Source organism: Haliotis cracherodii, unplaced genomic scaffold (assembly GCF_022045235.1).
Source record: "Haliotis cracherodii isolate W230 unplaced genomic scaffold, xgHalCrac1.p SCAF_5, whole genome shotgun sequence".
Classification (NCBI taxonomy): Eukaryota; Metazoa; Mollusca; class Gastropoda; order Lepetellida; family Haliotidae; genus Haliotis; species Haliotis cracherodii.
In genome coordinates, this window is record NW_027266308.1 from 60,320,025 (window position 1) to 60,336,304 (window position 16,280).

Sequence of the window (16,280 nt, forward strand, 5' to 3'; positions counted from 1 at the left end):
TAGCAAGGTATCCATAACTTTCCTAACTGTAATCTGCAACAGCATGATTGCACACCAAATCACATAGGCATGCTAGCAATTCATACAGGGACCAGTGTATCCCAGTCCTTCAAGCAAGTTATTCATCGCCATAGTTTCCATGAAGAAAAGAGTATATCTCATTGATCACCAAAATTACTGTTCCTTGGTGAGGCAAGTGTGAGTGAAGGTGAACAAATGACCATATCCTGTTATCATGGCATTAGTTTATTAAAGTCAATCCAAGGAAATATACTTGGGAACAAAAGTTAATCCAGAATTAATATGTACCCTGGGCCATGGAACCAGTCAATCTTATGATCTCTGGATACCTTAAAAAACTAGTCAAACCTTGTTGGATGTGTCCAATTCCCAGTTCTCAAACTCATTTGGGAGACACAAGAATCCAAATTTAGCATCAACTTCCCCTTCCCAGATAAGTCGAACTTTTTTTCCAAGGTCCCCACGAGCTTGACTGTGTGTGAACAATTCCATTATGTAGCTTTAATACATTGTATTTCTAGAAATTAAAACACCCTTCTGTAATATTCCAACATGCCAATATGTTAACCAAACTAAAACATTTCCATGCCTCTAAAATACGGGAACCAGTTCTGAGAACAGAACAAAACCAATACACATTGTGATTATTAAAAAATATAACGGAAATCATGTTTGTGATATTTACAAGTGTTTTATTGTTGATAGATGGTACAGTGCTGGTCTCAAGTAAGCTCAGAAGGCTGTACACATAGCCTGCTTGCTCGGGCGGGGAGTAGCAAGAACATACACAAGTTTAAAAAATATATCTTAGTTAGCAGAAATTATGATGGAGGGGGGGGATGTGTAGCTGGATGGTCAACAATGAGATGATGCACAGACCTCTCGTTCTTTCGTCTTTCGGACATTAAACTACAACCATAGGATACAGCATGTATTCATTTGGCTGGTGACCTTCACCTTTCCCATTCGAGGTCAGGTCAGGTCACCGTGTCATGCCATCACACCTTGCTCACACATTCTCCAATTACCACTGATATGGACGACAAAGATGAACACAGAAATCAGCACAATGGAAATGCTGTAGAAACATACTGAAGAACCTAAAGTACAAGCTACACAACCAGCACTGGAATAATGTACGAAACCAATTAACATAGGCTCACATTTTACAGTGAATCTCTCAGGAATGCCTTCTCTTAAATTGTCAAAAATGTTTACTGGTGGAGAGCATATTTCAGGCAAAGATCAAAGAAAAAGCATTATCTAATAATCCTCCTCTACATAACACTATTTGCAAATATTATATATCAATATACAATACCAACCCAGTGGGTGAAAAGAATAAATGAATCCACAAATGTACAATCATCAAGCACATTCAATGTTGACAAGTCACAGCTGGCTTAGTATGACGGGACTGGATTTACCTTCAAAATTGGACTCTGAATTACACAATTTTCTTTAGTATAATCACACCACACGGCCCTCTGCATCAAGTGCAAGTAACACTTGATCCAAGCTAGCAACAGTTGGGAGAGGCAGGCTCGAAGTCTGGTTTATATATAATTCTGATTGAGCACTAGGTTACAAACTGCAAATTTATCAATCACAGGTGAAGAAACCAAATAAATACAAATGTCCACTCATTCATTGGTATGGGAAAACTGGAGTGCAGTTACAAGGTGCAAGTTATTTGCAGTTTGCACGATAAAAATTTCTAAATTTGCATCCCTCTTCCCCAAGCTGCTAGCCTGGTAACAGATGCCAATATGAGTTATCTCCCCTACAGAGCGAAAAACAGCACTCATCCCGTTGACCTTAGAGAGTAATATATTATTTTGACAAGAGACGGAGAATAAATAATCTAATAGTTGATGACAAAAAAAATCAAATCAGGTACTGTCATTAGGACAGTGTTCTTTCTTACATAATGATATTACAATGACACATCTTTTAGCTATTATCTTGTAGACAAAATACCTTACAACAATTGAGTCACTGCCACTGCATGTTGTCCAAGACAAGCAAGATGTCCCACCACATCAAATGAGGATCAAACTGCTGATGTCTTAGAGCAACTGTGTGTCTAGTTCTGTCCTCGTGCTGTCTGCCCCATGTTCGGTATCCCTTAGTTGACATAAAAGAATGGAGTCCACATAAGATGTTGGCAGCCTTAGCAGCAGCCCCCGCCGCCCTGTTTGACTGGGGTGCTAGAATTAATTTTTACACTAGGTTTATTTTCTGACGCTGCCGTCACTGGACCCATGCGATTCTTGATTTCTGCAGCCATCGTCATAAATGCTTGTTCAACGTTTGTAGCATTTTTCGCACTTGTCTCTAGGAAAGGTATTCCTAGTTGATCTGCATACTCCTGAAAGGTTGAAGATATGGTTTTAGAGGGCAAAACACTTAGAAAGTGAAATATTAGTGCTGACTTAAACACACAAACACAAGATATCTAAATTTACAAAATCATGATCACTCACTTTAAGTCACAGGGATCAAGAGAATATTCTCATGAACAACTTATTTACCATGTTATGATGTATGAGGTACTACTGAGTGAATGGTTGTTTTTTTTAACGGTATTTCCGTTTGATCACAGCATGCTGAAACCGACAAGCACAGGTTTGGTGCGAACAGACCAAGGATAATAACTTGGGTGAGTGGTGTTGAGATAATGAAAGTTTTCAATTAGGCAATTGAGCCCAAACAATCAAAGTCTAATGGGCATGATGTTAATAGGCACAATTTTGAACAATGCCACTTACAACGCTTCCTATATAAATACCAGTATGAAGATATATCATTATTGTCACTACAGTAATTCTAACATGTTCAAGCAAAAATCAATTTGTCCAACAATCTCAAAAATGCTTTAGGCATGGTATTTCTGCAACACTGGGGATGAATCCAGGACTTGAACCCACTATTACTGGATACCTACACAGCTAATAAATGCAGCTGCACATCAACTTGTGATAAGACCACTAATGTCATTAATCTCAAATTCTTTCACATACATGAATTTACTAAATTCCGCTGTCAACAAGTTAGGAAGATGTGTGACACAGCGATCTTCGCACCAACTTTCTATATATACATATACTTCACCACAAGGGCTCCTATGGTATGAGTTGTTCCTTACCTTGGCTGTGGTATAGTCAACAACTTTCTTGGTGGTGAGGTCACACTTGTTGCCGACCAGCAGCTTGTTGACATTCTCACTCGCATACCTGTCAATCTCCTGCAGCCACTGCTTAACGTTGTTGAATGACTCCTACAAAGCAACAACAAGAGCACAATTACATTATTTGTACTTTTTTTCATACGCAGCAATGCATGTTTTCCTAATCATTCTTCAATGAAAAAAAATGGTGTTTGCATTCAGGAATTGACAAGCTTCTATATTCAGGTTTAACATTTAACATCATTGTATTGAGTCTGAATTCCATAACGTAACCAAAAATCCCAATATTGGATGATGACCTTCCTGATCTGACTTTCAAGGGACAAATGGCTTGCCATGTTGGCAATATAATACATTATGTTCTCACCTGATCTGTCACGTCATAAACAACGATGATACCATGAGCACCTCTGTAGTAACTAGATGTAATTGTTCGGAATCTTTCTTGACCAGCCGTGTCCCACTGAAAAACACAACAAATATTGTCTTAGAGAGACAATATAACAAACCTTGAAATATGGCGAAACTTGCTTGCAACATTGGCTGCTTACCTTAAAATTGTCTGGTTTTCAGAGTTTTCAATATGCATTCAGCATTTAAAAATCAACACAATAGTAAAGAAACAAATTTCCTTACTCACATGGGTAATCAAAGAACATATTTATATATTGTTTATCATCTTAGAAGTTGATTTCTAACAATACTTACTATCTGCAGTTTGATTGTTTTTCCATCCAATTCTATTGTTCTGATTTTCTGTAGAGAAAAAAGAAAACAATGTCTTAAACACACAACCAAAGATTAGCAGATACACATCCAATCCTGTCAGCTGCATTTTTGACTGATGTACAACACACACATACAGCTGTATCATGGCAGCATGTAACCTAATGGGTACTAAAGCAGGCAAACCTGCAGAGTACGTAAGCATTGTCTCATGCCTCTTTTAGCAATATTCCAACAATATCACAGCGGGGAACACATGAAATGGGCTTCCCACATTGTACCCATGTGGCGATTCGAACCGGGTCTTCGGCATGACAAGCGAACGCCTTAACCACTAGGCTACCCCACTGCCCCTCACGCTGTTGGGGTACAATGATGCATTCATCAAATAGTCATTTGTCTAAGAACTATCAATTTCAAGAGAAGAGAAGCAATATTTGGAATCTCTCTGTCCTTAAAAATCATGTTAAAATGAAGAAAACAAACTTACGAAATCCACACCAATTGTACTGATGTAGCTTTCTGTGTATGTATCATCCTGAAAGACAAAAACAGCATATCATAAATATGTATTTCACAAACAATTTAAGTGTTGTTTGCATACATCAATACAGAATTAACAGTTTCATATTACAAAAGGGTTCCAGATAATTGTTAACACTGTTGGGAACATGAACACAAATAACCTGGGTAATGGCAATCTCTTATGCATATTTTAGACAAATGTGTAGCTATATGAAGCTCTGCTTTACATTCTACAATATGAAATGATAGGTTTCATATTGTCTTACAAGTTAAAATGTAATACAGAATCTACAACCAATACTTACAGCAAACCTCAGGAGTAGACAGGACTTTCCTACACCAGAGTCGCCTATCAACAGGAGTTTGAACAGGTAGTCACTGAAATGGTAAAGGGTTTAATGAAGTGCTTGTGTCACCCATACTCAATAATTCTGGTCTGATGGACAGAAAATCAATAAGCACACTATTTTGAAGAACAGCCATAATAAATAAACCAAGTTGAAAACTGAATAAATGTGTCATGGTTCCCTTTTAGAGATTACCAATCGCTGTTTTCAGGCATATTCAAGTTTAGCATGCAATAGAGTGTGATGTCAGCAGGATAAAAACCTACTTTTCAATTAGTACCAGCTCTTGGTTCTCAAGATCAATACCAAATTAATCAAATTGTTGAAATGTCATCACGACCCAGCTTGTACTTTCAATATTACTGCTAACAAAAAAGTATGATATGAAGCTCAATAAGTACTAAGAAATCTATCTGGAAAACATCAGCCAGCAACTCTTTCCAAATGGCGTACAAAACTTAAGGCAGTTAATGTTTTCTGTACCCTTGAGTAGCTGTATCACTATCTTAATGATCATGTATGAGAAAATGGGAAGAAGTATATAGATTTACACTAATATATATAGGATGGCCAAAAATTAAACCACGTGAAAAATTTATCGGTCAACCTCTTGCTCAAAGTATTTTAGATAATTTGAAGAATAACATCATTTGCAGTACATAACTGTAAATCCCTTCCAGTTCATTAGCCAAAACTTTTCATTTTACATAATGTTCAGTAGTTCTAAAGTTCTGGGACAAATAAACATGAAGAAAAAGCCAGAAATAATGGCAAATAATATAATGTAAACTCACTAATCACAGATACACATATTCCTGTATGAGCTTCCATGCTCGTAAGAACGGTAACAAGGATTTTCCTTGCTTCCACAACAAGAGCCAGATGATGGCTTCTCTGACAAAGACTTGACAGGAATGCTCATTCTGACAAAGTTGTAAAACTTAATCCGGACAAATTCTTATGTGAGCCTTTGATCGATTCTAGTTGACATTTTCTCAAAATATATTCACTGCCAGCTTTAAATTGCCACATGTCGGGTATGACCTGGCACTAGTCATTTCTATAAATAGCATATACCCCAGTGAACAAGTTTGGCAAAGAGCCAATTGAGGTCTCAACTCCATGTCAGCTGGAGTCTTCAGTACCAAAACATTCATCTCTCAATCACAACTCAGCTATCACTTCATTTTCTTGTTCGCATCAATGTTGTCTTGACAACCATAACAATAAATCAATGCTAAATGAAAATGTGAGGTAATATCTCCACAAAATACTTTAGGTACATAGAATCCTTTGTATCAAAGATGGATAAAGATCTGAGTAACTGAGTACTGCACTGCACTGCACTCAACACATATCAATCTATCTCTCTGCTGAACATGCCTCAACAAGTATGCATGAGGTCTATGGTAACTTTCCACAAGACGTACCAAATGACTGGTAATGACATTTATCAACATAGGAGTCAGTAAAATTACAGACTCTCGAACAAATGCTCAAAACAATTACCCATCAAACCAAGGATATTCATCAAAGTCAATATGTCCAATGTTGTTTCCCATTCCGTCAGTCAAGGGTATTCCTTTCAATGTTTCTGTTAAGGAAACCATCCAATTTACTTCAGCTATTCAGCACATCATGGAATACAAATCCAATCAACAGTTCACCTGTAAATTTCCCTTGGACAAAGCCTACTCCAAATCAAATATAGCATGTAAACACCTGTAGGTCAGACTAACAAAGCTGTACGCTACTCATTACATGCACACACAGGTTGAATGTCCATCAATACATGTGACACAACAATCCTTTGTAGTTTTGAACGTGAAAGAGATAAAATAGATATAGAATAACTCACTGGTCCCAGTTAATGTCATCAATATCGCCAACATAACGTTCTGTACTTTTCCTGTATTTTGACATCTTGAACTCCACTAACAGACAGGTGATAGAAACAAGTAAGACTTGCTATCAATATGATAAATGAAACAAGTGATCTTCTAGTATTATATATACCATTCAGCAACCATGTTGTAAGCTGTGACATGGAACCTATGATGAGAGCAGAGCTACAGGAAGTGAGTGTATGACTATAAATACACAGAAGAGGTCACATGACAGGACGAATGTGCTGAAGGTAATAGAAACTAAGTGCTAAACTAGATTCACCAACTTCACAGAGCAGTAAGTAAATACTTCTCCTATTTCTAACTTACTATAGGCAGCAGAGAGGTTGAAATATTCTTTCCAGCCAAGGAAAACTAACCTGAACACTCATGTAATATCAGTGAAAGCAGGCAAGGAAATTATGTCAGTTGTTTATCCCTGATAAGATGGTGTCAAAGGAAACATTCAAATGTGGCATGTTCATATAACACTATTGAACTTTGAATGCAGTTTTCAATTACTCATACTTAGGACTAAAAAGACTTGCTTCAGAAACCACAATTGTTCACAGGGAGCAGATATGGAAAGAAGTGACCGACTGAAAACAACTGTTCCATACTAAATAATTTCAAAAAGAGATGGTGTTATTACATCCATATGCCCATAAATGTTATACTAGCGTTTAAATGTTTATGTGCATCATGACTATCATGGTAAATAATAATCGACGAAAAAAAGAACGACTTTGCAACAGAAGTGCACAATATGTCCATGACACTCGAATTTCATTATTAGTGTCAACCCATCCTCTGTAAAGGTCATCTCAGACTGGAAGTGGCATGGGGTCAATTGCCAGTTCACAAGTCACTTTCGGGTATGACCACCATTAGCAGTGACACATACTTCACAATGAGCCTCTGATGACAAGCTTGTTGAGGAAGCCTTGTGGGATATCATTCCAGATGTGGACCAAGGCCTGTCGCAGCTAGACAGTAATCTGTTGGTTTGCAAGTCAGCGTAAACGATGTGCAATGCGATGGTGTTCACCGTCCTGCTGTAAAATGATGTGACGTCCATGTATCAGAGGGAACAAGAGGAAGACATGCTTTGTGATGGCAACATACACTTTCAAATTGTCATCTATGACCACGAGCTGACGGCCATCACTGCCATCAAGATGAAACCAGGAGTCGTCTGTGAAGAGAACACACCTCCGGTCATGCAACCTGAACCTCGGGCATTGTTTTGACCATGCCAGACATGCAGTTCGATGACATGTCAGGAAAATTGAATATACAGCAGAACATTGTGGTCAGATGTCATGGCCTTGCAATCAATTCCTCACAGCCCTTGCACTAATCGGGACTAAACCAGGGATGCTGCAGGCTGTCAAAGTTTGTCAGAAACTGGTTTCGTAGGAGAACCAGGCAGATGATCATATTGCCGATATGACCTTACTTGTGGTCGTCGATAATATGGTCAGGTCCTGGTGTCAGCAGTCTGTTGGTACCAAAAGGGATTTTATGGCGTCACAATGAATACCAAACCGCCTGGGATTTGTGCAATTCCGATTTCAAGCATTCCAATTGCACGCAATCACTCATTTTTCATATGCACATGGCATAACATTAACAAGATTTGGCCATCATCAAAGTTGCCTTTCAGAGTCAAAACATTTCAACGATTTTTTATGTGTTTGAAACGACTCAGTCTCATGTGCATTGTGAACGCAACAAATTTCTTACAATTCGGATTTCAAGCAAGCACTTTCAGGGCCACCATGGGTAATCACAGCCAAGTATTTGTACGTGTGATTATCACACATGATTCTGAAGACATGGATGAGAATGGATGTTCCTTGTCAGCTAAAATGTATTTGCAATGGAGTGTGGTCCATAAATTGGGGGTGTTTATAGGGGAAGCCATCACATTTTAACAAATTTGTGATCACTAAAATTAGCGTTTCTGCGTAAGATTTTCACCCCTGTAATGATTTCGTTATTACACACAAAATATTCACCAAGAATAATTGTGAATTCTGAATTCATAACAATAAAGTGATGTTTCTATAGCACGATGAACTGTATTTGACAAGCTGAAAGCTCATATCCTTTACTTAACCTTCTGTTGAAGGATTTACATGGTGATTTTTTATGGTGCAAAGGAACTTTCTTCCACCAGGATGCTAGTCGAAAGTCCTCATCTAGTAATCTTTTCTTTGCAGTAAGTTCAGCTAAATACTGTTCTCACATTATCTCTAACAGTTGTCTAAAATATACAGATAATTATGGCACAAAGCATGTTCGGAGAAGTGAACTCAACACATTACAGCTATTATATGAATTCTGGTTAACATGTTAGTTTTTTAATGAAGGTGAATTACATTTGAATTATGTAAAAATAAGAATATCTGAAGCACAGACAACAAAAAATAACATGACACCAGCATTACCTGATACCTTATCTTCCATCTGTTGAAAAAGACACTAAATTTGCAAATCCTTTATCCCTGTACAGGGGTTAACTGAACTGCTTGTCCTTTGGTTTGTAGTCAGCAAAAATACAAGACGAGTCAATAATCCCTGGACAGTCTGTCCCTGTAAACTGTTGACCCTACAAGCCCTAACTTGTCTGTTGTGATTATTTTTAGTCATGTTTAGCCTTAGGATATTTCTATTGTCAGTGATTTAGCTACAACAAAAATATTTTTTACAGAACTCAGGCTCTGGTCTGGAGTATAAGTTAGCAGACTGCAGTTTACATCCAACATACTCCCATGTAGTTGATGAAATAATTGTTCATATCTGTCATTCCAAACACTAACAAAGAGTGCTGGAAAGACTACTTTATGTATTTATATGGCCCTGTTAACTAGAGAATGTTTTTAACAGCCAGAATGTTTTCATCTTAAATTAACTGTTACTTAGCCATGTTAACCAAATATGTGTCCCTGTCACATTTGGATTCAACCTCACATAATCAGATTTTTTACAGAAACAATCTTGCTGTGCTAAGATCTGAACAGACCTGCAACCACAGAAGATGAACTCTAAGCGAACTTGAACCACCCGACCAATATGGGTTCTTGAGCCAATCAGAGGTCGGCTTTTTAAAACAATTCTGCTCTATTTCTTCACCGTCTTGAATCGGAAATTTCAATCTCTGCCAAAGAAAACCAAATCATACATGCTTGTCAAAATACCTCGATCACTGATGATTGGCTGATTACAAAATTCCCCTAACTTTAATTCCACAGGGTCTACAAGGCCACTTGTTCGTTAGTATGATTTTACGCCGCTTTTAGCAACATTCTAGTAATATCACGGCTGGGGCAACCAGAAATGGGCTTGACATTGTACCAATGTGATGAATCCAACCTGGGTCTTCAGCGTGACAAGGAAACGCATTAACCACTAGGCTACCTCACCTCCCTCATCTGTTAGCCCGAGACTAGTGTAAAATAAAATATACAGGGGCTTGTCTCTCAAAATCTAGTTATTTTACACAACTCACTAGTTGAAAATTAGCTAAGACTAGTTGGATATGATCATAAGTGTCTACACCTAGTCTAACAAGCTCATGCATAGTGCTTAGACCAGGACACGGCTTGGAAGTTGAATCTAACTGGTTGTTTTTTTACAAAATGAAATATATATATATATAATATATAATACATTTTTCATTAATTATATCAATGCTCGATAACACACAAGTTTAAATTTACAGAACAAGATTTTATGTAATATTTTATGACTATATACAAGATGTTGCACTTAACATGCTTAAAGACTCTTTCGGAGTCAGCACAGACAAAGTCTTGTAAAGAGTAATTCAAATAGCCCAGGCCTTTGATTAGTGATTGAAGTGGGTTTAATGTTGATTTGAACAGCATTCAGTTAGGCCTCAGTGTTGTAGATCTAAGAAGTTTACAACTTTGCGAAATCCACAAGCATTGGTATGGTGCTGACAACCAAAACATAATCAGGACGAACCTGGCATTTTAACCCAAAGTAACATACATGACATAAGTTTACAAACACAGACTAGTTTTTGTCCACTGCTGAAGATAGGAAACGAACTGATTTTGTTATACCTTAAATGTCCACAAAGTAATCCATACATTAATGTGTCACCACTCACCAGTGAGGTGAAATAAGAGGTTTTGTATTGGGGCTTTCTGTATAATTGCTGAAAGTCACTTCTCCGATATTTATATATGATAGGATCTATATCGATAGCCAATGCTAATTATAGCCTCAGAGATTCTGCAAACAAGTCACATAATTACTAACTTATTGTACATTTATGAGCTTCAGATTTACTTCCACAATCAGCCGCTTAAATATTAGTAACCATATTACCTGTTACCTTTTAATAAAATACTCTTCACAATAAGATTGAACTACTTTCAGGAATAAAGGATTTTGACTTAATCAATTGGGCAGACAGCCGTATTTGGTTCCACAAACCTAAAGCAACACTTAATGTATCTTTAAAAGTTCACAAATCCAATTGTTTTACTCATGCACACTTCATGCACAGTCTGGGGGGGGGGGGGGGGAATTTTCCAAGTGTCATTTTTGTTGTCATGCCTTAAAACAGAACAGAGAAAGACAAGGGAGAAAAATCAGGATGGATCCCCTTCCCCTTTTTTTAACAAATTCACTCCATGGACACTTGTGAAACTTTGTTTCGATGGGACCACAGGCACGATGTCATTCGAGCCCAAAATATTGAGACATTGTAGTTTCAACTTCTTCCTTTATGTCAAATACATCACTAGAAGGGTATCGTCGGTTGTGACCTATCAAACAATCTGTAGAAATAACTTCTCACAGTTGGTGAACCGATTTTTCCAGAAAGTTTAAGACTCCATCATAGGGTCAATCTTACTGTGGAAAGTTACACGAGCTCAGTTCCAATTGTAAAACTCAGTCCCCATAAAGACTGAGTTTCAGACCATACTTCTCACTATCATTTCCATTTTAATGTCCTCATGCCTCTAAAATTCGACTTGTGCATGGTTGTGGATGCTCACTCATATATATTGACACTGCCGAACACAGCAGCATCTTTTAATTCTGGAAACCACTGGGACCCAACTACTGGAGTTGATCCACATCCCCTGCCACCAAAGACAAAGTTGTGAGAATTAAAGTGCTTCAAACATGACAAAGAGCATCACTAAACAGGTAAAGAAAATCCACACTAATTTGATGCAATATGAAAACATACCATTCACAACAGCTTCATTTAAGGTTAGTCCTGTGTATAGAGTACATTTATCTACATTTCCAACTTTGATTGGATGCATAATTCATGAATCTGATCATTTATCTTAATTGTTATCCTATCTAACACAAAGAATCATCAATAATTGGCCATTCTGATAGACCCTGCAAAAAAAGAAAAAGGTATAGGCCTACTTTATGTTCAGAACAGCTTTCACTGCTTAGTCACTAACAAAAAGAACCATTAAACATATGTTAAATATACAAATAAACTTGTGGGAGTAAACGACAGCTTAGACACAGGGAAATTTAAGGACGAAAGCTTGAAATTATATGCGCAATGATTCATTTCAGTAACGTGTCATGTGAACAGGATAGCCATTGGCCTTTGATACAGTCAACGGAATTAACACACCCAGTTATATAAAAGATCCATGAGAAAATCAAAGCATAAATATACCAAAATATTCAACATAACATCTGGAAGTAAAGAAATATCAACGTCCAGATGGGTCATATACGTAAAATAACAAACAAAAGGGCGTATTATCAGCTGCTGACATCACAAACTTGCAGCGCATGACAGACATTTTGTTCCACATGCCAACGATTTCATCTAATTATACCTTCATATCAAATACTTACTACTCAGGATTCATAGTTGACATATTCCTATATACAGAAATCACAAATTAAAAGTCTATGATGAACAAAAGGTGTAATGTGGGCTATTGCACAGCTTCGACGTTGGCAGACATATACGCCTGCGAATAAAGATGGCTTCCTTCTTCCGATTCTCAATTGGCTCTAGAGGGGGATAGGCATATTGATATTCATGACGTCATGTCCCAACGTGGCATCACGCGACAATAACATCCGGTCTATTCAAATTATCTCCCCTTAACCAGAGCAGACGATGTTCACATATTGCATACACTTTTATGAGAGACAAATATTTACATACTTAGTTATACAAACTTATGGTGCAAATTAAAATTAATAAACAAAGAATTCGTCCAAGAATGCATACAAATGAAACACTCTCATTTGCATTCAGCTTCATCCTCAAATTTCCCGTCTAATAAGGGTTAAAATACTCAACATTCACAAGTAAATCTTAGGATCCACCAAATCGAAAATAGTGGAAACTTCAAATCAAAATGACAAGTTTATTTTATACCGCCAACGATATTGATTTCTTAAACAATACAAATGATATGCAGCTGTCATATTATAGATTTATAATATTCAGATCTATAAAGACCCAAAATATGTCAAGATGATTTATTTGTTCATTCCCCTACTGATGCAAATCAAACGTTAAGATGATTAAAATTAGGCCTGAATAAAGGTGTACAATGCATTTTAATATAATTTTCACAATAAAAAATCTTACACTCCCTCGATCGAAAACAAAAAAAAGTAAGATAAAAGTATGACCTAAGGCTCAAGGTACGCCAATGATTACGTCATGAATTTTTAAAATCAATATATGAAGGTATTACTTATTTTTAAACTGACACATTTCACCAAATATATTTAACATCAATATGGTTGTTAACTATAGTGATTATCTAATGTTACGACCCATGGATTAGATTATGCATAAATCGTTGACAGGTATGAAATGGTCACGTAATGTTGAACAAGACCAATCACCAGTGTCTACAGATTGCATTAAGCCAGAATAATCGTGAACCCTTGGGCGCCTGTTATGTATAATAATACGAACGTGTCACTAACCTCGGAGGCATGCTGTGGGTGAAAGTGTCCACCTCGGCGATTATTCTTGCCAAGAAAGAATAAGTGTGAGTAGGTGAGCTATAAGCTGTATCAGCGATTTTGCAGCCATTCGAAAACAGTAAATCCCCATGGTGAGTGATTGAGTATAGTTTTACGCCTCTTGTAGCAATATTCCAGCAATATCACAGCGGGGGACACACAAAAAATGGGCTTCACACATTGTAACCATGTCGGGAATCGAACCGGGGTCTTCAGCGTGACGGGCGAACGCTTTAACCACTAGGCTACCCGACCGCCCTGTTTTAAGAAGTTACCATAAATCTATCGCACTTTTTGTGCATAAAAATGAAATAATACGTTATCAAAAGAAAACACGGAAAATGAAACAAGTTCTTATTTTGATTGATGTACCTAACTTTCGGTTTATAGTTGTTGGTATAACGTGTGCAGTCAAGTCTATCATAGCAAACAAACATCATGCTAGAGCTCAGCATGGGTCGTGTTGAACTATAGAGGGTGTAGTAGACGTTTCGCTGATGCAGTGGCGTTACATTGGAATGATAAGTATGTAATTTACGTATATTTATAATGCCCATAAGGTCAAAGATGTTTAATGAATATCAGACTTAGTCCACGTGTATGAAAAGAACACTACAAAGTCCACCGAAAGCCTAATGGTTATAGCGTAATTGCAGATGATTACATCACGATCTATATCGCCGCTGACACCGTGGCTACTGATTGTTTGGTCCTCGACAGTGATGTATAGCGTATTACTAACGAGTAATCCCGCAGTGGTATATTGAGATTTTATATTCCAAGATGAACCTGCAGTTGATTAATTACCACATATGAAAACCTTCGTATTATTAAAATAAAACGACAAACCCCTTTCCATATCCAATAGAAATCTCTGCATAAAGCAGAGTCGATTGTACGATTCCGACTCTATCATGAACATGTGTTGAGGAATCACGATGAAATAGCGATGATACCAGGTGTTCGCGAAAAGGTGTGCTTATCCTGCCCCAGCGGTGGCACTCGTCACAGCACGTGCTAAGGCACACGTGCACATATATTGTCACGTGGACTTGGGTTCGATTCCCCTGGGTTCCAGGTGTGAAGCCCATGTCTTGCGTTCCTGGTGTGATATTGTCGGACAGTGCCGTAAAACTATGCTCACTCTGTACTGAACGTGCATCATTTACTGCTACCATGGCACGTGCACTGTAGTGTAAAACTGACACCTGTGGCATATGCACTGTAGTGTAAGTGTCATTAATGACACGTGCACTGTGGTGTAAGTGTCACCAATCGCACGTGCACTGTAGTGTAAGTGTCACCAATGGCACGTGCACTGTAGTGTAAGTGTCACCAATGGCACGTGCACTGTAGTGTAAGTGTCACCAATGGCACGTGCACTGTAGTGTAAAATGATCACCAATGGCACGTGCACTGAAGTTTTAAATTGACACCTGTGGCACATGCACTGAAGCGTAAAATGGACACCAATTGCACATGCACTGAAGTGTAAAATGGACACCTGAGGCACATGCACTGAAGTGTAAAATTGACACCAATGACACGTACACTGTAGTGTAAAATGGTCACCAATGACACGTGCACTGTAGTGTAAGTGTCACCAATTGCACATGCACTGAAGTGTAAAATGGTCACCAATGGCATCTGCTCTATAGTGTAAGTGTCACCAATGGCACATGCACTGAAGTGTAAAATGGTCACCAATGGCACATACACTGAAGTGTAAAATGGTCACCAATGACACGTGCACTATAGTGGAAGTGTCACCAATGACACATGCACTGAAGTGTAAAATGGTCACCAATGACACGTGCACTATAGTGGAAGTGTCCCCAATGGCACACGACTGTAGTGTAAGATGGACACCACTGGCACATGCACTGAAGTGTCAAATGACCACCAATGGCACATGCACTGAAGTGTCAAATGACCACCACTGGCACATACACTGAAGTTTCAAATGCCCACCAATGGCACATGCACTATAGTGTAAGTGTCACCAATGGCACATGCACTGAAGTGTCAAATGACCACTAATGGCATCTGCACTGAAATGTAAAATGGTCACCAATAGCACATGCACTGAAGTGTAAAATGGTCACCAATGACACGTGCACTGAAGTGTAAGTGTCACCAATGGCACATGCACTATAGTGTAAGTGTCACCAATGGCACATGCACTGAAGTGTAAAATGGTCACCAATGGCACATGCACTGAAGTGTAAAATGGTCACCAATAGCACATGCACTGAAGTGTAAAATGGTCACCAATGACACGTGCACTGAAGTGTAAGTGTCACCAATGGCACATGCACTGAAGAGTAAGATGAACACCACTGGCACATGCACTGAAGTGTCAAATGACCACTAATGGCACATGCACTGAAGTGTCAAATGACCACCAATGGCACATACACTGAAGTGTCAAATGACCACCAATGGCATATGCACTGAAGTGTCAAATGACCACCAATGGCACATACACTGAAGTGTCAAATGATCACCAATGGCATATGCACTGAAGTGTCAAATGACCACCAATGGCACATACACTGAAGTGTCAAACGA

The 16,280-nt window shown here is 38.2% G+C and overlaps 1 protein-coding gene across 1 annotated transcript; it reads right to left on the reverse strand.

Moving 5' to 3' along the window:
- Positions 1 to 692: 692 nt before the first annotated feature.
- On the reverse strand, positions 693 to 12,726 carry LOC139442094 (ras-related protein Rab-1A). Its single transcript, XM_071222878.1, has 7 exons — positions 12,573 to 12,726; positions 4,768 to 4,840; positions 4,428 to 4,475; positions 3,920 to 3,967; positions 3,579 to 3,674; positions 3,170 to 3,301; positions 693 to 2,392 (listed from the first exon to the last, which is right to left on the reverse strand). Exons 1-7 carry the CDS (start codon positions 12,593 to 12,595, stop codon positions 2,195 to 2,197), a joined length of 618 nt encoding a protein of 205 aa, XP_071078979.1. The 5' UTR covers positions 12,596 to 12,726; the 3' UTR covers positions 693 to 2,194.
- Between the last annotated feature and the right edge of the window lie 3,554 nt (positions 12,727 to 16,280).

What these genes read in the sequence shown, in the direction of transcription:
- LOC139442094 (XM_071222878.1), bottom strand. Translation starts at nt 12,595, where the DNA reads ATGTCAACTATGAATCCTGAGTA. An exon ending in GTACAATTGGTGTGGATTTC is followed by an intron (nt 3,968 to 4,427) that starts GTAAGTTTGTTT and finishes TTTTCTCTACAG; the next exon opens with AAAATCAGAACAATAGAATT. An exon ending in TTTATGACGTGACAGATCAG is followed by an intron (nt 3,302 to 3,578) that starts GTGAGAACATAA and finishes GTTGCTTTGTAG; the next exon opens with GAGTCATTCAACAACGTTAA.